The 27,526-nt window shown below is 34.3% G+C and overlaps 2 protein-coding genes across 8 annotated transcripts in view; both read left to right on the forward strand.

Annotated features, from left to right (window-relative positions):
- The first annotated feature begins 321 nt into the window (after positions 1-321).
- On the forward strand, positions 322-8,369 carry LOC100879966 (uncharacterized). Of its 3 annotated transcripts, none has more exons than XM_003703732.3 (6): positions 322-451; positions 526-880; positions 1,089-1,484; positions 1,552-1,635; positions 1,711-3,585; positions 4,656-8,369. In XM_003703732.3, exons 2-6 carry the CDS (start codon positions 860-862, stop codon positions 4,701-4,703), a joined length of 2,424 nt encoding a protein of 807 aa, XP_003703780.3. In that variant the 5' UTR covers positions 322-451; positions 526-859; the 3' UTR covers positions 4,704-8,369. The 3 variants fall into 3 exon arrangements, with proteins under 3 accessions (XP_003703780.3, XP_012141869.2, XP_012141868.2); XM_012286479.2 differs by having other exon boundaries at positions 6,531-8,369; XM_012286478.2 differs by having other exon boundaries at positions 323-451; positions 1,711-8,369.
- Positions 8,370-12,430: 4,061 nt separating this feature from the next.
- The window catches only part of stum (mechanosensory transduction mediator stumble), a 39,681-nt gene continuing 24,585 nt past the window's right edge, over positions 12,431-27,526 (forward strand). The window contains exons 1-4 of one of the 5 annotated variants that reach the window (XM_076535606.1): positions 12,431-12,582; positions 23,503-23,564; positions 23,852-24,230; positions 25,125-26,685. In XM_076535606.1, the coding sequence (XP_076391721.1) occupies positions 23,870-24,230; positions 25,125-26,685 (1,922 nt within the window). In that variant the 5' untranslated portion in view covers positions 12,431-12,582; positions 23,503-23,564; positions 23,852-23,869. Of the gene's footprint in view, positions 12,583-21,055; positions 21,715-21,744; positions 21,798-22,773; positions 23,153-23,502; positions 23,565-23,851; positions 24,231-25,124; positions 26,686-27,526 lie in introns of those variants that run through there. The other 4 variants (XM_076535605.1, XM_076535608.1, XM_076535607.1 and 1 more) reach the window with 4 other exon arrangements.

The following is a 27,526-nucleotide window of genomic DNA, read 5'->3' on the forward strand; positions in this document are numbered from 1 at the left end:
CAACACGCATGTACGTTTGCGATTTTTGCGATACTGAACTTATATACTTAGCGATTTTTTATTTAAGACACTTCTGGGGTATGATCACGAATGTAACTGAGATTCGGGGATTAGAGAATTTTTAAATTTGAGAACTTGGCAATTTAGAAATTTAGAAACTTAGAATTTTGGAGCTTGTTAATTTAGGTTTTTGAAAATATAGAAAATGTAACTCACAAACTATCACTTGTATTTGTCCCGTACCGTCACTTATTCAAATATTTTTGTCTACCGTGTATATAACTAGCGGCGTGACAAGCTTATGGTGGTGGGACAACACTATCTGGTGGGGACCCTATTGAAGTTAGCTGTGTTGCGCGAAATGAGTATGATATCCCATTGAACGAATAATACCATTTAAGTACGATAACTCATTGTTAAAAATTTATTTTCCAGTTTTCCTTTTGATTTGGTAATAATTGTTGTCCTCGTGTTAATTTATAGTATATCGTAGAAAAATGTGAAATTAATTCAATGTAATTTCAGGAACTATGTAAAAAATCTACGACTCAATCTTAACGTTGACGATTCAGTTACTTCGACTTAAATGTGTGGCAGACGACAAAGAACTTGCAATCTGTCATCGTAAAGTTTATCGTAATATTATTTTTTCGAACAGTAATAACTCCATAGAAACAGCTTTTATTGCACAGATTGACCTCCCGGCTGATAATGTTATGAGAAAATAGATTACGTTGAAACGTGCGAAAGCTGTCCATATTTCTGTACGAACTGAACATTAGGGTTATGAGGCTCCAATTTCGAAGTCTCGCTATTCGTAAATATCTTTTTAATATTTTTAATATAATTTGTGTACTGCATGATGGCTGAAAAATGTAAGGTATGTATAACAACAATAAATAAATATTGTACTGTATTAAAAATTAATAAATAAAACACGTAAATATTTTTTGTTAATTATTAACAAATACAGATATATTGTAAATGAGATTCATTTTATTTTAATATTCAATTGACTATTAATCTTTGGAGTATTTTGTTAGCAATTATTATAGCAGGAAACTATTGGTTATGACTACATGTTTCAGGAATGTGGTTGCAAGTGTGTAAATTGCAATCAAAATGATGAGCAACACGGGGAGATGCATTTGCATGTAGAGATAGAAAACTTAAGGCAGCGTTTATTAGAAAGGGATAATCACATTGTAACAATGGAGACTCAATTTTTAAACGAAGCTGATAAATTTCCGAATGGAGAATTAGCTTCTTTGAAGGAAGAGCTTGTAATATGGCAAGAAAAGTATTCAAGGTTACATGAAGCGCATAAACGTGTTCAAAAAGTAAATCAAAATCTTGAGGATAAATTATTAAGAATTGTAGATAAATGTGAAACAGAAAAAAGTGCATTTACCAAGGATATTGCAACTTTATCTCATAGACTAGCTGATGCAAATTATACCATACATCGTTTGACACAAGATAATGTATGTTTTTAGTACCAATATGTAACTTTTGGATGAAGATATGACTGAAATATCTGTTTATTTTCAGGAAAAGTATAGAAATGATGTAAATTTAGCAATACAACTTCTTCAGTGTAAACCGTCTAATTTTGTAGGTCAAAAATATGATGCTGTAAGTCATTTAAGTTTGTTCAAGTGGACTCTCTACTACATGAAATGTATATGGAGATTGCATTTTTATTTTCAGTTACCATCTGAAGTACAAGCAAAAGTTAGAACATACATTGCACAAAAGAAACGTTCTAACGACGCTGCACCTCCTGATGTGAAAAGTATTACAGTACCGATCTCAACGTTTCCTCCAACGGCGATGGTATATAATGTAACTAAGTCTGCAGCTGATAAGCATAGCGACGATGACTCGGATGAATCGAAACCACCGGTGGATATTGTCTCGGCTGCGATAATGGCCAAAGTTTTAGAAGATCGAGAAAAAGAAAGAATATTTGGTAAACACTGTGATACATGTACATGTCATAGGAGTATTTTAATGGTTGACGCTGAGACTCAAACTAGCGTTCAAGGTGTTTATCCTTGCAACGAATGTGCGATGAAGTATGCACAAAACATGGAGAATCATTCGGATAATTTGAAAAGTATTGATAAAAATTGTCAAAATAAGGAAAGTCAAAATTCCATGGTGCACATGATGTACCACGAGGTGAACGAGAATGTTAATAGTAAAGTACAGTATCAGAAGAATTGTACAAAAAATAGTAGTTGTCAAAGTTTATGCACAAAAGATAAATTTGTAAGTAGGAACGGTAAAATGGTAGACGGTTTAAAGGAAGGCAATCGCATAAATACGAAAGTTAATTTAAATAAAAAGAACTCGCTGCGTCGCAACGACGGTCAAATTGTGTTCCAGAATCAAAGCGAGAATGGGATTAAACAAGCGATGCCGCAAAAAATCAGTGACACTAGTAAAATAAATTCAGATAAAGGTAAACAAATGAAACCGAATAAGAAGTGCGAAGTTGACCCTAAATACAATGTAAATTCTTGGAACAAAGTGGAGAAGAAACCTTTGAATCACAGCCATACAGTTCCTGAGAATCTTAAAAGTTACTTCGACGGGAAAGAACAAAGCCATATTGATATTATTAACGATAGATTGTGGAAGAACGAATGGACGAAGTTGAAATCTCAAACTAACAGAGACGGGAAAAACGTAGAGAAATTCAACAGCGATATCGAGATTGATGTGATCAACGATAGGGTTTGGAAGAACGACAGATCTAATCAAGATACTCAGAGGCCACCGCAGTTAACCTTAATAGAAGTAAAAAACGTTGATAGCGTCACGGCCCAGAATGATTCTGGACAAATGGAAGTGGCCACTAGTCCAAGTTTTAGTAGCGATAGCATAGTAATTTCGACTTCCGATCCTTCCAGCAGTTCTAGCGACGTCATTCAGTCGAACCGTTTGCATAATATTGGTAACACAAAACCCAACAGTCAGCACAGAACAACTGGTCCTAGAAACTGTCTGGTGAGAGTCACGCCTGGGTCGAAAAATATTCTTCTAGATAATGCTGGCCACTATAAAACTGTACTATACACTAGCGGAGGTAACAAACCAAATACTGCTTTAGTTCATTCCAAAAAATTGTCTCGATCCGGATCTGAACGATCTGTCTCGACCAGTAGCGAGGAAAGTACTCCAATTTTGCTGCACGACAATAATCAACTACAAAGAGTAGCCGAATGGGTTCAGTCGTCCGTTCACATGGACAACTCCATAACGAGCTACACAAAATTGAAGCCTAACGAAAATCTGATGGACAAGAGTCCTTCGATAATGTATCTAAACGAATCGCAAAGAAAATTAGATGGTCAGATGTTGTTCGAGAATTCTGCAAAAAGTAAATGCGCAAATGCGGAGGTAGTCGAAGATTTTAAACCGAGAGATTTAAGTAAGGATGTAAATAATTTTTCACCGAATGTAAATACGGAACTAGACAAAGATAAGGATTTGATATCTTTCGACGTCCCTAACGAAGAGGAGAAAGTTTTGCCTAAAACTTTGAAGAAAGGAGACGCAACCGATTTCGATTACGAGGTAAAGATCACTAAAGAAATGGAGGAGACTTATCTAAAGCTTGCCGCAAGTTTAGATCCCGTCGCGTTGAGCTTATCTAATACGGATAACGCGGATTTAACGATCGAGAAGTATAGGAAAGATCATAAGAGGCTTCAGAGGAGCCACGATAAGGTGGGATCAAAGGTGTAAAAGTATTTCAGCTATGGCAGAGGATTATTACGTATTTTAGCAGGGAGTTCCTTTAAAGATAACAGAGCATTATTTTTTGTAACTATGTGAAACTTAAGGCTGTACCAAGATCAGTAGTTTAGGGAAGAACATTCTATACACCACTGCAGACATAGATATTTATTTCCTTTGTACAGAAATTTCAGTTTAAGAATCACTTTTTAGCAACTATGTTAGTCAGTTGTGTTAACGCGTGTAATTTAATTAAATGTTAGAAACGGTATTCTTTGTTACATCAACCACTATCTCCGGAGGATTTGCTGTTATTTCTTAGTTTCCTCTACAGTTTTGTATAGATCGAAAAATAGCCCAACTAAATTAGATAACGAACTTTTATTCTTGTTACTGCGATTAAATATTATAGAACGAAATTGCGTTCGTGCGTATTAAAACGAGACAATATTTAAAGATTCGTTGTCGGATGCTATGGTTTCCATAGTGCAATATAATAACGCGTGCTACTTCCAATTATACTAGAGTCACCTCGCAAATATTTTGCGATGTCTTTTACATTTATTTCAGGGGAGATGAGATGTTAGCATTGGATGCGTTAACACGTTGACTGCCACATTCTTAATACATACTTATTAATATAATACAGTTATTTAATATAACATAAAGTTTACTTTAAAGTTTGACCATGTTTTTGAACATTTCTTCAAAATTAAAAAAATGAATCTGTAGTATTTAAACAAATGATATGAATAATAATTTTATGGGACATAAAAGGTGTTTGAGTTGTAAAATGTAGTAGGTGTTCAGTAGTAATTATTTATCACTGATCTCCGCAGTCAACGTGTTCGTTTAGCGATCGTAGACGTAAAACGAGTAATATATTTTCTTTGTGTGTGCTGGTATAGATATGGCAGAATATAGCAGACAATATTACGGTCGAACTTACTCGTTAAGATATATATTTGCGAAAGAGGAAAAGTAACCGGATTTGTGTTACAAAAAAGAAGAAAAAAAGAATTATGGTACCAAAGTTGAAAATGCTCGTTGCAAGATTTAGTACTTATTTAATATATGGCTTGAATCGATGTGTTATAGCGTAATCGTAATTTCTTTTCTTTCTTTGCATGTCTTACGTACTTCTATTTGGAAAAAGAAAAATACAGAGGTGTAATTAAGATCTATCGGAACGGAACGGTTAATTTCGATGTTAAAACCGATCCTTTCGTTAACAGTGGAGCTAAGCTTATATCTTACCGAACTTGCGAAACAAATTAATTACTGTCTGCCGCGCGGGCAATGAATTGATCCAAATAAAAAAAAAGATTGTAATAGAGATGGTTAATGCATAATAATCACAGTAGTGATTCTTCCTTGTAATAATAATTTTTTCTTAACGAAAGGATCCAATAAAATCGCTGATTTTATCAGGATCCACGTTTCACGTTAAATATTTCTCTATCGTGAATCGTAGCCAGCGTGCCATTTCTCCCTCTAATTTTCAACCGACGCGAAAGTTTCTGTGAAGCTATGATAACGCGTATCTTAATAAAAATCGAAAGTAATCAATTCGAATCGCAATCGTATATACGTATATTGTACGAACACGTATTTATGCGAGTACCATTTGTGGCGAACATTTTTCGACTGTTCACTAGAGATGGATCCGACTTTCAAGTAGGTTCAAATTCAAGATTTTGGAAAGAAGCAATACTTTCAAGTAGATAATATAAGTGAGATAGGTTCGAGTTCAAGTACCTACAGAATGGTACTTGGAAATATAATTAATATAATTGATGGAGTATTAAGTCATCCTAGAAGTTCGTTTTATTAATTGGAAATATTTGGATATTGAGAATGATGTTTGAAAAATTTTCTTTTAGAAATTTTATTTGAATTGGGGAATTTTAGAATTTGAGGATTTGAGAATTGGGGAATTGAGAATTTGGGGATTTGAGAATTGGGGAATTTTAAAATTTGGAAACTTAGAAATTTAGAAATTCGAGAATTGGGGATTTGAGGATTTGGAAATTTGAGAATTTGGGATTTTAGAAATTTGGGGATTTGAGGGTTTGGAAATTTGAGAATTTGGGATTTTAGAAATTTGGGGATTTGAGGGTTTGGAAATTTGAGAATTTGGGATTTTAGGAAATTGGGGGTTTGAGAATTTGGGATTTTAGGAAATTGGGGGTTTGAGAATTTGGGATTTCAGGAAATTGGGGGTTTGAGAATTTGGGATTTTAGAAATTTGGAAATTTGAGAATTTTGAGATTTTAGAAATTTGGGAATTTGAGGATTTGGAAATTTGAGAATTTGGAATTTGAGGATTTGGGATTTGAGAATTTGGAATTTGAGAATTTGGAAATTTGAGAGTTTGGAATTTGAGAATTTGGGGACTCAGAAATTTAGAAATTCTCAGATTCAAAAATCCCCAGATTCCCAAATTCTCAGGTCCCCAATTTCAAGAATCCCCAGATTCCTAAATTTCCAAATTCCCAAATCCCCAAATCCCCAAATCCCTAATTCCCCAAATCCCTAAATCCCACTATTAGCAAAATACTGTAATTACACAAAGAATACTCATTTTAACAAATAATAAATAATCATATATTTTTAGGATGACTTAAATGCTGTATATAGAACTTTCGTTCTGGGTAAACACTATATTTAAGTAGTCGATAAATTTTTTTTTTTAAATTAAATTATTCTAAATAATTAATTTATTCTGTAAAAATCTGCAATTTTAATATTTATTATAATATTTGTGATTTCTTGTCTTGCAGGGTTCGAAAACTATTTATACAGGATTCGATTTTTCGTTCAGGTTTTAACCCTTTGTTGCCATCTACTGCAAATATATGCTACATGAAATACACTATGAAATTCTTGTATTTTGTCAGACATAAATAAACAGAAATTTCATAATTAATGAAATTATCTTCATTTCCTGCCTTTCGTAATCTTTTTTCTACATTTTTAATATGTCTATTATTTTTGAATTTATACTTGTTAATTTTTAAGCAATATATTTTTAACTAGAAAATCTTTCTTTATAAATAATTCATATATTAATTCTATATAAATATTCTGTATATTATTTTCGAAATAAGTAAACCAATATTTCACTGTAACAGTATTTATAGTGTAATAATGTTTTCTAAAAATCATGCAACAAGGGGTTAGTATAAATTGATATCTCTTGCAGCTTTCATTTACTTTCCATTAAAGCTTGAAAAGTCTGATTCAACACCCTTTTCATATCTCTTAGCAATATTTAAATTCCAGGAAATGAAGTCCTATTGAAATTTTTTGTTCATGTTTGTATTAAATTAAACCCATCACTACCGTGAAAGGAGATGATAAAAGAAACTCGAGCAAAATCAATGCGTTTCGATTTTCTTCAAAGTTTCAAATGGTAAATGTTGCAGGAGATTCTATAAATTTAAATAACAAACTTAATAAAATTAATAAATTTAATAACAAATAATGTAAAATTTGATCAAAGTCTTCGAGTTAATTTTAAGGTTAATTTCATTGCAAAAGGAGTTATCTAATTACTAGAAAAATTGAAATAAAAAAGACTGCGAGTGCCACTTTTTGAAAAACAAAAAGTTTACGAAAGGAATTGCTTCTTTATACGAAGATCAATATAAGCATGAATGCAAGTATTCTTGCAATTATTTACAGTTTTAAAAAACAAGTTCTGACACATTTGCCTATGAACAAAATTTATATTTTGATAAAATACTTTTTTTCAGAAATATAAGCGTGGCCTATTTTCTATGAAGAAATTATTTCTTTCAGAGAAATAAATTCTCTTTTTTAAACATTTTTTAAGTTCTAAAACAATAAAATGTAAAATTAAGTATAAATTATAGCGTACTATTCGATGTTTAACATTTTAATGGCTGCCTTTAAACTTTGTCAGGAACTATTTTTGAAGAATTAATTTAAAAAGACTTCATGTAAATTCACGAAATAATTTGACGTGTACGAACATACTTATGAAACAAACGAAAACAACAATAATTAATATTTTAATGTTACGACAAATTTTAATATTTTTCTTTGCGTGATAATTCTTAAAGCCATCACTTACGTTCATCAATCGCACACATACACAGCAGCCATCAAAGTGCAAACAAACAGTGTGACAGTACGAAATAAATTCTCCGAAATAAAAAGAGAAAGCGATTCACTCTGTTAATTTTTGAAGTGGCACGTATTCCGAAAAGTACCAATAAATCACGAAATTTGCTTCCGGTCGAGATTGGAACGTTCGCCAAAAAAGAGAGATTCAAGCTTTTATTTTATGAATTCGAGATCGCATCTTTACGGTTTCGTTCGATAATAAAAATTTGCGAGAGGATACCCGTTCTTTAACTACCTCGTTGCATTCCTTAGTCTCTGATATAGAGAGATAGACCCTCGTCAAAAGTTCTCTGAATTTAGAGCGAGTCGAGCTTTGTTAGAGCTGAGATTCACGATCGCTTTGGCACGAAACGATTCCTGTAGGAAACAGTTACCCTTTTGAAAATCGCAGTCGAATATACCGTGTATAAATTATCGACGATTATATATAAACTGTACATATACAAGCGAATAAAATGTGTTTAAAAAGATACTTGTTCCTTTTATTTTCTTGTTATAATGTTAATTCATATTTTGTGGTAAATAAATATATAGTTTGACGAGTCTAACCCCTTACGCTATTTTGACGAGTATGAGTCGTGACGCACTCATACTTCGGATCTGACAAATTTTATTCGAATTTTGAATACATTTCAATTTGGAGTTCAAGTCCAACTATAATTTGCATAGTCAACGACTGCATGATACCGAATTCACATAAAATTTCAAGTTTCTGTGTCTATTTTCATGTTATGGCTGAAATTAGTCGGTTCTGACTGACGCACTTGACAAAAACATTATAGTGCAAGGGGCTAACTGTGACAAATTTTTGTGACGAATTTGTAGGCTTCAATTTTATGTCCAATTTGTGTAGTCAAGGTAATGGAGTCATTGTTATAACTTTAACTTAATTTATTTGTTTTAATAGTATGGAAAGTTAATATTAGTAGTGAAAGGTTAATTCTGACGCATGTGAACAAATCTTACGGCAAGGTAGATGAGTTTGTAGATGAATTAAGATGAGTTCTGCTGAATAAATTATTTATTTTTACATAGGTGAAAAGTACTTAATAAATGAATGTAATTATTCATTAAATAATATTGAAGATATTGAGGAAATTATTTAAATTATTCCAACTAATAATTGTCAATTATTATTCACAGTGATAATGGAACTTTATGAATTATATAAATTATTCTTTTAATTACATTGCAATATAATTTTAATTATATTGAAGATATTTAAGAAATTATTTAAATTATTCTAACTAATAATTGTCAATTATTATTCACAGTGTTAATGGAACTTTATGAGTTACATAAATTATTCTTTTAATTACATTGCAGTACAATTTTAATTATATTGAAGATATTGAAGAAATTATTTAAATTATTCCAACTAATAATTGTCAATTACTATTCACAGTGATAATGGAACTTTATGAATTACATAAATTATTCTTTTAATTACATTGCAGTACAATTTTAATTATATTGAAGATATTGAGGAAATTATTTAAATTATTCCAACTAATAATTATCACTTATTATTCACAGTGTTAATGGAACTTTATGAATTACATAAATTATTCTTTTAATTAAATTGCAATAATATAGTTCCATTACATTTCGATAACATAGTAATTATATTATTTTTGAATAGCATAGTTCGATTAATATTTCGGTAAAATAATTCAATCAATTTGTAAATTGAACCGTATAATTCAAACCCTGCAATCAATTCATAATTACTGTAATTATGAACGTAATTAAATTACATCTCTGTTGGGATACGAATTTACATATAATAATTTGCAAAAATAAATTGTATAATGTAACTAGCTGAAAAATATGAATTTTAATTATTTCACATATTTACCTCAATATGAACTTTTCTATGAAAGTATCTTCATGAATATATTAGAAACTTACAAAAAAAAGGTCCTCGATTTTTACCACATTTTTTTATCTATTTATTATCTATTATGCAATAACATTCTTTCTTCGGTTCGTTAGTAAATTCTTGCATTGTGATGCAAATGCGTTGCATAAAATATCCTATTAATTCTGACGAATATTTTATCAAACATAAATTAACGAGAATATTTCTCCTTTTGTAATCACTACTTTTGTTTTACCTTTCACATGACGTTGTACAATGGTAATTATTATGGTAGTTACAAAATGGTGCACAATTTACGTGATAATTTCTTATTATTTCAGAATTAATTTTATTGGTAAATTTTCAAATTGAAATATTCGGTAATTGTAAATTTGAAGATCGAGTTTGGGAGTTTGGAAATTTAGGAATTTGGAATTTGAGAATTTTGGGATTTGGGAATAAGGGATTTTTAATTTAGGGACCTGGGAATTTGGGAATTCGGGAATTTAGGGATTTGGGGTTTTGGTGATTTAGGAATTTGGGGATTTTTGAATTTGAGAAATTCTACATTTCTGTGTCTCCAAATTTTCAAATCCCCAATTTTCAAATTTCTAAATTTTTAAATTCCCAAATTTCTAAAATTCCAAATTCTCAAATTTCCAAATCCTCAAGTTCCCAAATTTCTAAAATCCCAAATTCTCAAATTTCCAAATTTCTAAAATCCCAAATTCTCAAATTTCCAAATTTCTAAAATCCCAAATTCTCAAATTTCCAAATCCTCAAATCCCCAAATTTCTAAAATCCCAAATTCTCAAATCCCCAATTCCCCAATTCCCAAATTTCTAAGTCTCCAAATTCGCAAACTACCATTCTCAACTTCCCAAATTTCCTTTCTAAATTTCCAAAGTCCCCAGCATCATACAGACGCTCGAAGCGTTTTACGTCCATCAAAAAGAAAATACAGAAAAGGGTGAAATACAATAAAGTAGCTAAGAATAGCAAAGGAATAAAATTATTCCCAATTTCCTTGCATAATATCGATCGTCGAGCACCGTGTAACCAGCTCGTCCACCCACGCGTTGGATCATACACGCCGCGAAAATCGTTGCAACGCTTGCGAATAACCGAGCGTGTATCGAGTCGAATCGGGAGTTTTGCACAAGTGTTTCATAACACGAGGCGAGGCCGTTCATTCATTCATTTGGTCGAACGAGGTGTACTGGATCCAAATTATTGGAACATTAGCTTGATTGAAGCCGGTTGGGCTCGGCCTGATCGCGCGATCGATTTTTCTTACTGTACATCGAGTTGCATAAGTATAGGTGCCTTCTTTTCATTATTTTATGTACATCTTTGTGCAATGTAAGTCTTTGGAAAATTCTTGTCCTCCTTGACAGCAAAACTTGTATTCCCTCTTCCATCACAGATGTTAATGACACAGGTGTCTATGTTTGCACGAACAGAACCAAAGATAGGTGCGTTGGATAAAGTAGTTCTTTAAGTGCTGTATTTAACGATTTAATTCTAGATCATTGCTTCGAATTGGAGGGAATAAAAAGGTCTGTTAATTACTCCTGCTTTTTTGTGGCTCGTGGAATACGACCAATATCAATCTATTTCTTTGGGAGCAAAAACGGAGATAATTACGTTGTCGTTAGCTGTCAATTTCGTTTAGGTTGATTTAGGGACAGAAATAAACTACTTCTATAGAGATGTAGTGTGAAATAAAATTTTTATTTCTTTATTTTGGTGTTTGGGACGTTTAGGGGAAGATTAGTAAACCAACTTCAAATTTTCAAGTTTAAAAATTTTGTAATTTTTTATTTATCAATAAACAAATTCGCAAATTTTCTAATTTTTCCAATTTTCCAATTTTTCAATTTTCCAATTTCCCATTTTCCCATTTTCCAATGTTCCAATTTCCCATTTTCCCATTTTCTCATTTTCCCATTTTCCAATTTTCCAATTTTCCAATTTCCAATTTCCCATTTTCCAATTTTCCAATTTCCAATTTCCCATTTTCCAATGTTCCAATGTTCCAATTTTCCAATTTTCCAATTTTCCAATGTTCCAATTTTCCAATTTTCCAATTTGCAATTTGCAATTTTCCACATTTCCCATTTTTCCAATTTTCCAATTTTCCAATATTCCAATTCTCTATTTATCAAATGCCCAAATTCTCAAGTTCCGAAATTCTCAAATTCTTAATTTTTCAAATTCCAACATTCGCAAATTCCTAAATTCTCAAGTTCCGAAATTTTCAAATTCCTAAATTCTCAACTTTCTACATTCACAAATCCCTAAATTCTCAGATTCTCTTCTATACTTCAGAAGCAAGCATCTGGGAATTGCAGACTTGGTTATTAGCAGTCTCTCTCTCTCTACCACTACCAAACTTAATAATTCCACCCCATAAAAATCACTAAAGTTGAAAATGTACAAATCAGCAAAAATTTGCATATTTGAACAAATGAACAAGTGATGTAAAAATGTATGAATTAGAACAAATGAACAAGTGATATAAAAATGTTATAATGATCGATAGATTCGCACGATTCATAAATCCCAAAGAATCGTCCACGCTTCTTGGACGCCTGGTCATCGCGCCAGCGCCTCCTAAGTGACCAGTTTGTACCCTCGCTTTCTCGACGAACAGCCTAGCCGGCCAACCCCGTGGCAGTAAGAACGCGTTCGTGCTTACGCGAAGACGCGGACCGACGCCGCGGCACGTCGATGCCGACTATCGACGCTTCCTTGAGGCTTGCACCCTCGTAAATGCACCCTGCCCGGCGACTTTACTTCGCTGTCCACCTGGTAGCCAGGTAAGACAACCTTCCCCTAACGATTCCACACCCTTACCATAACTTTCCATCTTTTGTATTCTTTATCTTCTTCCGTCTCAAATTGCAGCTTTCTGTATGTGGAGAGGATAATAGATATTTTTCTTTTGAATTGTGTGCTGTTTGTTGGGGTGAAGTTTGGGGACTTGACATAAGTTTACATCTTTAGTATTCTTTATCTTCTTCCATGTCAACTTCAGGTTCTCTGTATGTGGAGAACTTGCAAAGGATATTAGATAATTTTCTTTCGAATTATGTGCTGTTTGTTGGGGTGAAGTTTCGGGACTTGACATAAGTTCACATCTTTAGTACTCTTTATCTTCTTCCATGTCAAATTGCAGCTTTCTCTAGGTGGAGAGCTTTTCAACCTTCAAATGATATTAGCTAGTTTGACTTCCTTCAATTTATGTGCTCGCAGTGTCAGTTTGAAGTCGAGTCCGTGGGACTTACCATAAGTTTCCACTCCATCTTCACTGTTCTTCATCTTCATCCACATCAACCTTCCACCTTTCTCTACTTGAAGAGCTTTGGAACCTTCAAAATTAGCTAGTTTGACTTCCTTCAATTTATGTGCTCTAAGTGTCAGTTTGAAGTTGAATCCGTGGGACTTACCATAAGTTTCCACTCCATCTTCTTCTCCATCTTTCCATGTTCTTCATCTTCACCCACATCAACCTTCCACCTTTCTCTACATGAAGAGCTTTTGATCCTCGCAAACAATATTACCTACCTTTCTTTCAAATTAATTTATAAGCTCTGTGTGTCAGTTTGAAGTTTATAGTCTTGGGATCATGGGACCATTGATGTTTCAGTACGTTCTTTCTTATTTTGGCTGGGGTTCCCTTAAAATTTAAGGAGGTGTATTGGTTATTCCGATTCAGCTGTAAATTTATTTATGTGCTTTGTAGATATTTCAAGCTTCACTCTGAAGTCTCAAGTTTGAACATTTAGGGTCATTGATGGAATCCTCGGTGTCCTTGTCTCTTATTTTAGGACCCATTTCTTCTGGACAGTCCTTCGAAATTCAGCAAGGTATATTTTCAGGTGCAAACCAAATTTACATGGTTTGTATGTACTTATACAAACTTTAGAGTCTTATGACAGGTCTTTGTGTGTTGCGTTTTATTAGACTTGCACGATTGCTATTCGTCATTTGAATTTACATGTTGATGCAAATTTATGTGGTCTTACTTATGCAAAGTTTAGAGATTGAATTATGAGGCTACTGATGGCATCCTAAGTATTCTCGTACTGTTTTAAGTTCATTTTCTTTAGACTTTTGAACTTTCATTATTTCTCTTCGTCATTTTAGTTTCAAATTCACGTGATTCAAGTTTATACAAGCTTGAATATTCCATCGGAGTCTGTGATTCTCTTCATGATTGTAGTCAAGTTTGAATCTTGACTTTGTAGATCTGAATTCATACCAATTAATTTATGTGGCTTTAAGACAAGGTTTCGAGTTTGAATATTGAAGTTCACAGAAGCAATCTTGAGGTGCATTCTTGCTTTCTGTTTTGATTACAACTTTGGTAGCTATTTCTATTGTATATGCAAACTTAGATTAAACCCTAAACTAATCAACTTATGTAGTTTCTGCATACTAGACCACACTTTCAGCTTGAATTTTGAGATTTCGGTGATCTTGTTTGGGCTCTTGTTTATTTTGACTTGCACAAAGTTTCGAGTTCTCCATTTCAGTGTGGGTAGATCAAGCACCAAATTAATTTAGATAACTCAAGTTTCATTTTACGAGTTCTTATTTTAATGTGAACAAAGTGTCAATGTAGATCTTTCAAATTAATTTCATATATTTAAGCAAAGTTTAGTCAGGTCCTTCTGATTATTATAACTGTTTCTGTAGTTTTTATTTTTTATTTCACTTGAGGTTTTGAGTTCATTTCTGAATCTTATCATCTATGTGAACCCAGAGAAAATTTACAATTCATTATATAATTTGTATTTCAAGGAAATTTTAAGGGATCCTTGCATCCTCTTTTGTTTACCCTTTAGTCTTACCATAAGACATGATCCTATACATATACTAGTCTTATTATGTTCTTATTTGACTTATTAATTTTTATTTTATAAACTAGCTTATTTCTTAGCTAGCTTATAATCATGTATCATGTTGATTATAATCATCTATGTACTATTCTTATTATTAATTCCTATGTACTAATTTTATTATTAATTCCTATGTACTAATTTCATTATTAATTCTCATTCTATATAGTCTCATTCATTTTTATCCTATGTAGTCTTATTCTCATCATATACCTTCAAATTTATATATCCTAGTCTTCCAGCCGAGACAAGTGAAACCAGTGTTTCCAAATCGCAAGTGAAGTGTCGTGAATCATCAAGTTAACCAACATAAAAAGTGAAATCAGTAACCGAATCAGATCTCGAACCTAACCCAACCGAAAGAGGGTTATTTCCGAAGACGTCGAAAATGGAAGAAGTCGGAAGTCATGTTGACACTCGGAGCGCGATGTTTGAATTTCTTCAGCATCGATGGAATTCGCACGGCACGTCGCTGCTCTCGTGACTGGCGCACGAGGTCGTACTTGAAATTTCATGGGTCATGCCTTTTTTTGGTCTAAGCTGGATAACATCTGCCGCGAATCGAGCCACCTTGGCTCGAGTATTTTCGTCGTACTTGTTGCGGTTCGATCATTACACTTCGAGATTACGATCCGAAAAGGATCAAGGGATAAGGCATAAGGAATTTCTACAAAAGTACCGAATGAATTTCGGTTGTTATTTGGAGAAGAAAAAGTGGCTCGTTTACCTCGTGGCGGTCTACATGCTTGGATTTGAATCAGATCGATAAAAGTACGACTGTTCCACTTAAGCGGTAAAAAATCCGACGGAATTTCCTTCTTCTGAAGCCTTGCGGTAAATACGGTTTTTAGTTGCGTTGCTGGAATTTTTTTAGGGGTTGGAAACTTTGTTCTCGGTTATTTGGATGGGACGCAATTTTGTATAGTTTTGTGATTTTACTTTTGGTACATTTTGTGATTTTGGAGTACTCAAAAATTATTACTTTTGATTGTTAAACATTCTGTTTATATACATTTATTTTACTTAAACTTACAAAATAAATGTTAAGGGGTTCAAACATTATTTTGCTGTCGTACAATTCTTTTCTTTTCATCGTTGAAATTTATAGCTTTATAAGAGTCCTTGAAATGAGGGAGTCTTAACCTGTTAACCGGGTTACTTTTTTATCGGAAAGGGACTACATATTTCTCTTCCATAAGCGTAACAAATAAAAGAATAAAAGTTGCAATAAATACTAAATAGAGTGCACACACCGAGTTAAATCTTTCTAAATTAACAAGTTTATAATTTCACGTTGAATGTTCATGACCTTAAACAAATTAAATATTTATTTCTTTAATTCATTGTAATTTGTGATTCGCGAACGAAGAACAATGATTTATCTTGTATAATAAAAATGTTAAACTTTAATATATATTTATTGTGCAGTATGAAATAATTTATGTAGTAAGTTAATAATGTCTTAATTATCTGTTCATTACAGTAGCATTCATTATTATTATTTTATAAATAAGTCAGCTGTATTATATGTCTATTGTGTCTGCCATGTTTAAAAATGATTATACACCGTTCACTACATTATGCAATTATTTTATATTTTCCACATTGTACAACTATTATATTACATTTATTATATTTTTAAAAAGTATTGTACTTTATTATATTTTTAAAAAGTATTGTACTTTATTATATTTTTAAAAAGTATTGTACTTTATTATATTTCTAAAAAGAATTGTACTTTATTATATTTTTAAAAAGTATTGTACTTTATTATATTTCTAAAAAGTATTGTACTTTATTATATTTTTAAAAACTATTGTACTTTATTATATTTTTAAAAAGTATTGTACTTTATTATATTTTTAAAAAGTATTGTACTTTATTATATTTCTAAAAAGTATTGTACTTTATTATATTTTTAAAAAGTATTGTACTTTATTATATTTTTAAAAAGTATTGTACTTTATTATATTTTTAAAAAGTATTGTACTTTATTATATTTCTAAAAAGAATTGTACTTTATTATATTTTTAAAAAGTATTGTACTTTATTATATTTTTAAAAAGTATTGTACTTTATTATATTTTTAAAAAGTATTGTACTCTATTGTCCTTTAAAAAAGAATGGCGTCCCAAGATCTATTGTACCATTTAATGCATCCAAAGTCCGGTGAATTAACATGCATCGCACTTGATCGATAAGAATTGTCAAGGAACACGCTGTTTAAGCCATGTGTTTCGAATTAAAGCAACTACACGCGAGATGTTTCACTTCGTGCGTCGTTTGCTTCCGAAGAAAAAGAAGAAAAAAAAGAATGGGGTAACGCGCGTAATCTGGGCTGTGTGTCGAAATTTATTGCTTCGAATTAACCGCAATCGGATTACAAGCCGTTTCAGATGGCTACTAAAGGCAACTTGTATTTCGTCCTCGCGGAATAACTCGAGTGCAATTTTGTTGAGGTTAAAATTCTTGGCAAGCGACTTTCAATTATGGATACATATTTAGGGGTTGGATCAGGGTGGAAGAGGGTGAATGATCAGAGCAATTGTGGCTCCAACAGTAACTTGATTAAAGAGTCATGTTTATTAAAATTGCTTTATTGGTTAATATTCTAAGCCGCCATTTTTGTTCATTTTTGTTCAGTTACTTGATTGAAGATGGCTCATGCTTAGAGCAATTGTGGCTCCAACAGCAACTTGATTAAAGAGTTATGTTTATTAAAATTGCTTTATTGGTTAACATTCTAAGTCGCCATTTTTGTTCATTTTTGTTCAGTTACTTGATTGAAGATGGCTCATGCTTAGAGTAATTGTGGCTCCAACAGCAACTTGATCAAAGAGTTATGTTTATTAAAATTGCTTTATTGGTTAACATTCTAAGTCGCCATTTTTGTTCATTTTTGTTCAGTTACTTGATTGAAGATGGCTCATGATCAGAACAATTGTGGCCCCAACAGCAACTTGATCAAAGAGTTACGTTTATTAAAATTGCTTTATTGGTTAACATTCTAAGTCGCCATTTTTGTTCATTTTTGTTCAGTTACTAGATTGAAGATGGCTCATGATCAGAGCAATTGTGGCTCCAACAGCAACTTGATCAAAGAGTTATATTTAATAAAATTGTTAACAAAATCAAACACAAGAAATTCTTAAATACCCAAAACTTGCAAACAACCAAAATCCTTGTCTACCTAAACACCGAGACGAATAAATTTCCACTCAAATCTGCAAACAATGCATAATTTCACCATCCACTTACCATTTTTTCGCCGCTTTTGCAACCTGCGAACAATTAATTCGTCGATTCTTGCTCGAGTGCCTCGTAAAATAATCGGTTGTTACATGATCGTTACGCGGCAAGGAACTTCCTTGTCCGCTTCATACAGGTGGGATGAGAACACATATACATACCTACATGTACCAGGGGTCGTTCACCTGTTCAAGTGGCTCCGATTCGTATTTTCCATTCTCCCAAACTGGCTCACCGATTTATTTTCATTCTGGGTTAAAGGAAAAGTCGCGTTTTAATTAAATGTTGCGCAACGGATGCTAATTAAACGAACGAGCAACCTTTGCCGCGCCTCATCAACGGCAAATCGTTATTTATAACGTCGATCATGGTGGAGATGGTGTTACAGCTGTTGGGCCTCGTTAAGCCGGCCTCGTTAATTCGCTAAACGTTGGAATGAAATTGAAGGGAATCGTGAAGGGACATTGTTGGTTTAAGGCCGATGATGCTGACGGTAGGAATTAATTGATCGAGAAATTGGTTTTTTATTCAGCGCGGATGATGCGGAGTCGAATGATCGATGAAGCTTTATCTTTGGTGTTTGATTGCGTTGGATGATATATGGCTTTGCTGGGTTAACTTCATTCGCTGGATATCTACTGTATTAACCTTTGTGGTATATCTGATGGATTAATCCTTTTGAACGTCTTTATTAACTTATTTGTTTCTTTGTAATTTTATAGTGGGGATTTGGGGGTATAGGGATTTGGGGATATAGGGAATTAGGGATGTAGGAAATTGGGGATGTAGGGAATTGAGGATATAGGGATTTGGGGATATAGGAAATTGGGGATTTATGGAATTGGGGATTTATGGAAATGGGGATTTATGGAATTGGGAATTTATGGAATTGGAGATTTATGGAATTGGGATTTGTGGGATTGGGGATTTGTGGAATTGGAAATTTGTGGAATTGGGGATTTATGGAATTGGGAATTTGTGGAATTGGGGATTTGTGGAATTGGGGATTTGTGGAATTGGGGATTTGTGGAATTGGGAATATAGGGAATTGGGGACTTGTGGAATTGGGGAGTTATGGAATTGGGGATTTGTGGAATTGGGGATTTATGGAATTAGGGATTTATGGAATTGGAAATTTGTGGAATGGGGCATTTATGGAATTGGGTATTTGTGGAATTGGGGATTTGTGGAATTGGGGATTTGTGGAACTGGGGATTTATGGAATTGGGGATTTATGGAATTGGGGATTTATGGAATTGGGGATTTATGGAATTGGGAAAATTCCAGCCACCTACAAATCCATCAATCCACCTATTGACATAAGAATACGACGACAAAATCAATCGATTAAAACAAATTTAAATTTCCTTAAATTTCCTGGATTAAATTTCCAGGTCCGTAGTACCCAACACGTTAATTTATTGTGTGTGATCAAGTCGATAATTAATTGCTAAAATTTATGATGAATAATTTATATATATTTGTAATGTATTTTGATGCTCTCTACAGAGATATTTTTGTTATTATATAATGCTAATTAAACATCTCGATTGGCGGTCGTATGTCTGCAGTAATTAGCAATCAATTTCCGTCGACAAAAGAATATAGTTAATTAACGCGGAAAGTGCTACAGTGAAAATGAACATGTGCAATTTATAATAACAGTTATTAACACGCTGTCGCGGTGAAAACGAACGGGGAGTAATGAGACAGCTTGCTGTGACAGTTATGAAGAGTATCATCTAATTTTATAATTTATACCTTTACTTTGTTAGTCTTTAGTGTTAAGATAATATTCGTGCTACATATTCAAGCATTTTTCTCTTTTTCAATTATTTATTTTATTTGTTAGATTGGGTTGGCTTATTATTTATTGGGTTACGTTAGCTTATTCATTAGGTTAGGTTAGCTTGTTTATTAAGGTACGTTAGCTTATTTATTAGGTTACGTTAGGTTATTTATTAGGTTAGGTTAGTTTATTATTTATTAGGTTAAGTCAGCTTATTTATTAGGTTAGGTTAGTTTATTATTTATTAGGTTAGGTCAGCTTATTTATTAGTTTATGTTAGCTTATTTATTAGATAGGTTAGTTTATTATTTATTAGGTTAGGTCAGCTTATTTATTAGGTTATGTTAGCTTATTTATTAGATAGGTTAGCTTATTATTTATTAGATTAGGTTAGTTTATTTTTTATTATGTTATGTTGGTTTATCATTTATTAAGTCAGGTTAGTTTATTTGCTAGGTTATGTCAACTTATCATTTATTAGGTTAGCTTAGCTTATTTATTAGATTATGCTAGCTTGTCACTTATTACGTTAGGTTAACTTATTATTTATTAGATTAAGTTAAATTATTTATTAGTCTAGGTTACTAAGTCATGTCTTGAAGAATACACTATTATAATTCAATAAAATAAAAATGACATACTACTTTCAAATTTAATTATTCTCAAGGTGCAACCCCATATTTTACTGCGACATTTACTACTACTTTTTTCAATAACGTTTTCTTATTGCCAACAAAATTAATAACAATAACAAAACATTTTTTAACGTTCTTAATTTTCATTTCTATTTACAATAGTTCCAAGATTATCTTCGAAGTGTTAATTTATTATCCTCGCGATTTAAGCGTTCTTAAACAGACTCGACTAATTTTCAACCCCTTACACCTGGGTCGTATTTTTGATTCTCGATTGCAATTAGATAGAGTGCACGGTGCATACAGAAGCAGCTAGAAAATCGTTGATCATGGCACGCGCCACTGCATTCATATTTCATCAACAGTTTTCACGGTGTCAAGGTTACAAATGAATCTTTTCAACGTGCATGCAGAAAATCTCGATTATTACGTGGAAATTTCGTAATAATCTAAAGCCTCGACCCTTAAACCACAAATTTATTCACATAATTTCATCAATCCTTTACCCAATTAATTTATAAGATAGATCAAGGGGTTCTCAGTCAAATGTATTGCTTTCTAGTTTGTGACAAATATTTCATTCACTATAAATATCATTTAATTTTACAATGTTAAACTTTCATTTTGTTGCTCTTTATTATTAATTTTATTATTTGTATTATTTTGTTTATTTACCTTAATGGTACAGTAATAAATAGGTGGTTCTGACTGACCTGTCAAAAACCTTGTAAGCTAAGGGGTTAATCTCTACACGCGTTAACAGTTTAAATCCCCGCCATTTGAAAAAATTAAGAATCGTCTGTTACTCTCCGATCGTTCTCTGCATTTTTACCCGTCCCAGTTCGTCCCGCCATGCATCTTCCATTAACAATTTCAAGAACCTAATTACCGGAAACCATCTCATACACTCTCGAACGTAGTTCGCTCAGTCGATCCACACTTTCCGTCGCGACCACACCGTTCGAAACATTCCGCTCATAAAATCTTTTCTCCGTTTGCAAAATCCCCTCCATGGACACCAGGAAGAGACCTCCTCACAACGTCCAATTCACGGGAGACAGATTTCTAGAAAGCGTGCAATAGGTCTCCAGAAACGTAGCTTTGCCTCTATTGGTCTGACCATTAATTCGAGACGAACGTCCATAAATCAACGCGTCGCCGTGCTGGATGTCGTAAATCGCGTTTCGAGCACGAGGTCGTGTTCCTCATCCTTTTTCTCCCTCTTTCGACGAACAATCGACGGAATTGGCCTGTTGACGGTTCGAGGAATGTCAGTGGACATGCAACTGTTTCGTGGACCACCGACCTGGAGAACCTCGTCTAGGTGCGTTGGCATCGTCCGCTCCGGATGGCGCTTGGATCGTCGCTATTCCTGTGATTATCTTCGATTATTCTTGTGTTGATGGATGTTTACGATTTGTCAGGTTGATTTGTCGAGTGAATTCCAGGTTTATAGGGTAATGTATCCAATTATTCCCACCTTTGGCAAATACTTTAACTGCTTAAACCCTTCACTATTCTTCTTCTTAAACCCTTTACCCTTACTGTTTCTAATATCAACCCCTATTAGTTCCTAACTAATTTTTTGTATTTACAGAAAGTATTCTGGGTCTCATTTTTGGTTGAACAACCGCAGAAACATTTGTGTACAGCTATCTTAGTTTTAGGTATATCTGATTGATTGATTGGTTGGTTTTATGTGGGCCTCGACTGCTGTGATCATTGGCTAAAATTTGGTGTATCTGAGTATTTGACAGAGTTATATATCTGAGGTACTTATTTGAGGATTCAGGTATATCTGAATATTTAACAGAGTTACATATCTCAAGAATTTATTTGAGGCTATAAGTATATCTGAGTATTTCACAGAGTTTAACTCAAGTTTCATTAAAGTTTTACAATGAAGTTCGAGTATTACTAACGGTATTAAATTTCCAAAGCAATTATTGAATAATACATGGTAATTGAACGAGGTATTCATAATGAATAAAGAAATAGGAAATACAGTAAGGAAATTTATCGGTATAATAAACACACGGTCGGTTCGTAAGCTTCCATTGACCCATTTTTTCATACGCTTGATCCAGAATTATGTACATCGAAAACATAACGCGTTCAAAACCATAAAACCGGCGTTTCGTAACGTGCACGACGTAACGAGATTCAAATGAGACACGGGATTTCCGTTTCAGAGTTCCTTGAATGAAGACGATCGTTGCAGCGTTCTTCGTTTACGAAGCGTGTAATTTCGCGAGTAACAATCCTTTTTTATTGGAATATTTTTGCTACAGGACGCCATTATTTGACGAATGACAAAGGGAAATTGTTGAGTAATTGAAATTGTACGGAAGGAAACGGGTATTCTGAGAAAAATAAATTGGGGTTAGAATTCTATTTTATTTTACATATTGTATGTCGGAAAAGTGACGGAACTTTTCAAATTTAAAGAAAATTGGCGCCAGCTATTAAATCTATGTTTCTAAAATAAGAGATAGAAATCTTTGTTGACGAGAACTCTAAAAAGGATCCGACATTTTTAATTTCTCCTTTTTTGCAGAGTTTCGAGACGAAAGAAAAAAGAAAATAAATTTCGAGTTGTAAGAGGGGAAGAAAATGTAGTTCAACGCGTTACGGTATCACGATAGCTAGCACGGAGCATTCCCGCGTATGAGAGCGTGAACAAAACACGTGTACACACGAAGTATACGTTAAAATTAGAGTGAATAATTGCGACAGTGAATAATTACATTGTTATTAGATCGGACAGGCGAATCCACGAAATAAGGGAAAGGAATTATGTGCTGGAATTAAGGTTTGGATTTCTAATATGGATGATGTGGACTATGAATTCAGTATTATCAAATAACTAAGAGATAAGAAATTAGATATGGATTTTGTTAATTCTGTTAATGATGTTAATTTTTAATCTTTTGTATAAACCTTGGTAGTTGTATACGTTTTTGTCATTTTTTAATAAATTTGCATTTCCCTAAAAAATTTGTAAATATTAATTTATAAGTGGACAAAGAACTTGCAAATGTATTGCCTAATTACAAATAACGTGTATCTGAAATTCAAACGAATCTGAGTTTCTCTTACTTGCAAATTTATACTCTTGTTTTATCTGATGTTCTCTAAAACTTCTGATTTTTTATTTTCCAGGTGAGAGCGATAACGGATCTCGGCGTGCTTTGCATTCTGCTGGTCTGCATGAAGGACTCGAGGTACTGTAATTACAATTAATTTACAATTATGCTATTCAAGTATTATGTACAATTATACAATTAAGTGCTTATAAAATTACAAGTTGTAAAATTACATCGAACGACTTAAGGTTCATGGAAACAACAAATCTTCCAACTGTCTCAAATACTAATAACCATTTTAACCACTATACCTATCAAAAATCTCCACTTGTCTCTATCAAAATATAATTTTAAACACATCTTAATTCACTCACAAAGATACCAAATTTCCATTAAAACAACACGTGAACGCAATGTGGTTGCAGCTTTGGGGCCTCAAAAGGATGAGGCGGATAGACGACGGCCATGTTGCAAGACCACCACCGTTCAGGGTGCTCGCGGCACCCGACAATTATTTGTCGCCTCCGACGTTACCGCCACCCCCGCCGCGTGCACCCGAGCCTTACAAGGTTGCACCCTCCTCCACGTCGTCCTCGAGGGCGCATAGGCGATCCAGTTTCGTGATTATCGCCGATTCCAGACCTGCATCTCCGGAAACAAGGACCCCGTCGCCGACTTTGGCCGCCGGCAGGGTCTCGCCTTTTCGAGGACGCGGATTCAAGGGCCCGCCACCGCGATCCAAGTCCAGACCACAATCACCCGAAGTTAACGATACCCGCAGGAGGGGCAGAAACGATCGTCGAGGTAAATTCTGTACTATTTTTTATTATTCATTCAGAGCTGAAATTTAAAGACGGACTCAAATTGAACTCAAATCGGACTCTCTCTTTTCTAGATTTTAATTGTAGATGTTTATTTTATCATTGTTATACAGTCTTTAAGTTCAAATGCATTTGTATAGGAAATATTTTCTTTAAATGTATGAGGAACGTTTTTTATTAAATGCATGAGATTGTGACATCTTAAAGACAGTTCAAATCAGACTCCCTCTTTACTAGATTTTAATTTAAGACATTTTTCAATTTTATTTATTTTGTCATTTTTATACAGTCTTTAAGTTCAAATGCAGTTGTATAAGGAATATTTTCATTAAATATATGAGGAACGTTTTTTATTAAATGCATGACATTGTGACATCTTAAAGACAGTTCAAATCAGACTTCCTCTTTACTAGATTTTAATTTAAGACATTTTTCAATTTTATTTATTTTATCATTGTTATACAGTCTTTAAGTTCAAATACATTTGTATAGGAAACATTTTCATTGAATATATGAGGAACGTTTTTATTAAATGCATGAGATTGTGACATCTTAAAAACGGTGCAAATCAGATTCCCCTTTCTTTAGATTTTAATTTAATACATTTTTCAATTTCATTTATTTTATCATTGTTATACAGTCTTTAAGTTCAAATGCATTTGTACAAGAAACATTTTCATTAAATACAGGAGGAACGTTTTTATTAAACACATGACATTGTGACATCTTAAAGACAGTACAAATCAGACTGTCTCTTCTGTAGATTTTAATTTGAGACATTTTTCAATTTCATTTATTTAATCACTGTTATAAAGTCTGTTTTAAACACATTTGTATAAGAAACATTTTCATTAAATGTATAATTTCTAATATATAGTTTCAGTATCGCAGCAAAGCAGCCCAAGAAGAAGCCTGATACCACAGCCAACCCGCCAGCGCTCGACGTCTCTGGGCAAATCGAACGAGCGTCTCTCCTCTCCAAAAATCGGTCGGCGCGTGGATTCCAGGACTCGTTTGAATACCACGGAGTCCCGGAATCGCCTGAATGCCTACAGCGGCAGCAAAACGAACCTCGCGACGCGTCGTCAGGTCACGAAGACGGGCAGCAAGCTCTCACCTATTCAGGGAACTCCGACGAAGCCGGAGAAGACGCCACAATCCACGCGCAGAGATCGTCCGAGGGAAACGAAGGCATCGCCGACGCGACAGCAGAAGTCTCCGTCCAGGAATCCCAGGAACCCGAAGAGGCCGAGTCAGGAAAAGACCCCTGCGAGCAAAGAGCGTCTGACGTCTCCCTCGAAGATTCCCTTGAAGACGAACAGGGTGAATTCCTTGAACCCAGCCAGGTTCATCACCCTCAACCAGCCTGGGGATAAAAAGAAGGTAGACAAGGGGTCCAAGGATGTTCAAGAACAGCCAGCCGAGTCTGGTCAGAGCAGCAAATCGGAGGCCGGCTCGAAGGAGAGCGAGAAGAACTCTGACCAGGTCGGCGAACTGAACCTGATAGACTTGTTGAAGCAAACTTCGGGAGCTACCGGAACTTCCAGTGTGGTGAACACTACGGCAACGACTGCTGTTCAGCCGCTGCACATAGACGCCAACGCGGTGCTGCTGGAGAAGGACTCGGACAAGAAGAGTCCGAACCAGGACCCGGCGAGTGGGAAATCGTCGACCTCGAGCAACGAGGATATTGTCACCAGGCAGACTTCTGTGACGAACGATGATCGGCCGAAGGCTAGTAAGGCTAACAACCATCGGAAAGGTACGGAGAGCAGGACCGACTCTCCGGTTCCGAGCGAGAAGAACTCGACGAAGAATGCTAGCAAGATCAGCGCGACGAAGACGGATTCCGCTAAGACTAGGAACGCACCGAACGATCAGACGAGTGTTTCGAAGAATCAGAAGATGGAGGAGTCAGGATCGGTGCAGTCCGCGACTACCAACTCGGCCAAAAGCAGCGAGGTCGAGCTGGTCCACGACTCCACGAAGAGTCAGAGTCACGAAGGTCACAGGACAGTGGTTACCATCGCGAGTGCGACTCCGAGGGACGACCCGAAACCAGCTCCGAAATCCGCTAACAACTCGGAAACGAAGAGCGTGACGAACTCGGCGACCATGAAGAGCAACGTTGTGGAGACGAAGAATAACGTGTCGGTCACGGTTGGTGCAGTGAACAATGATGCGAAAAATGTGAATAGCGCCGGGGTGAAACCGCGAACGGCCAACCATGGAAGTGGTGCGTCGGTGAAGTCGTCCGCGGGGGTGTCGATCGAATCGATCGAGAGCGTTAGGTCCACGGACACGGGGGTGAGTGTGGACACTGTTAAAGGGGTGTCGTCGCCGAGGGAGAAGACTGGTATGCACGTGGTGAAACGGGCGCAGGAGATCGAGACTCTGAGCGGGAACGTGGTGCATTTGGAACAAAATGGAGAACCTGCGTGAGTAGACACATATGACATACATGTATAAATGCATTATGAAGTTTTTAGAGTTGAGTCTTTTTGCTAGTTCAGTTAGAGTCGTATGTAGGGATATGTGGATTTGGATGTATGTTAGTAGAGGTATATGGATTTAGAGATGGAGGAAAGGGAGGTTAGGATATGAAGATAGGAATGTAGGAAATTGGAGACTTAAGGTAGATGAATATAAATGTACATATATATATGTTCATTGTACATATACGTATGTTCATTGCACATATATGGTCATATGTAAATATGCATATGTTCATTGTGCATGTATGTTCATATGTACGTATACATATGTTCATTGTACATGTATGTTCATATGTAAAATATACATATGTTCATTGTGCATGTATGGTCATATGTAAATATACATATGTTCATTGTGCATGTATGGTCATATGTAAAATATACATATGTTCATTGTGCATGTATGGTCATATGTAAATATACATATGTTCATTGTACATGTATGGTCATATGTAAAATATACATATGTTCATTGTACATATATGATCATATGTAAATATTCATATGTTCAATGTACATGTATGTTCATATGTAAAATATACATATGTTAATTGCACTTATATGTTCATGTGTACATAATTGTTCACATGTACATATATATTCATGTGTACATACATATTCATGTGTACATATACGTTGATGTATACATGTACGTCCATACGTACACATATGTTCATATATACCTTGTACTATTCTCTGACTGATCCAACAGATTCGAAAATCTGTAGCCAATCCAAAATCATCAATCCAAGATCATCAACATCAAGAATATAGCGTCCCTCAT

The sequence above is a fragment of the Megachile rotundata genome, chromosome 9 (genome assembly GCF_050947335.1).
Source record: "Megachile rotundata isolate GNS110a chromosome 9, iyMegRotu1, whole genome shotgun sequence".
NCBI classification, from domain to species: domain Eukaryota; kingdom Metazoa; phylum Arthropoda; class Insecta; order Hymenoptera; family Megachilidae; genus Megachile; species Megachile rotundata.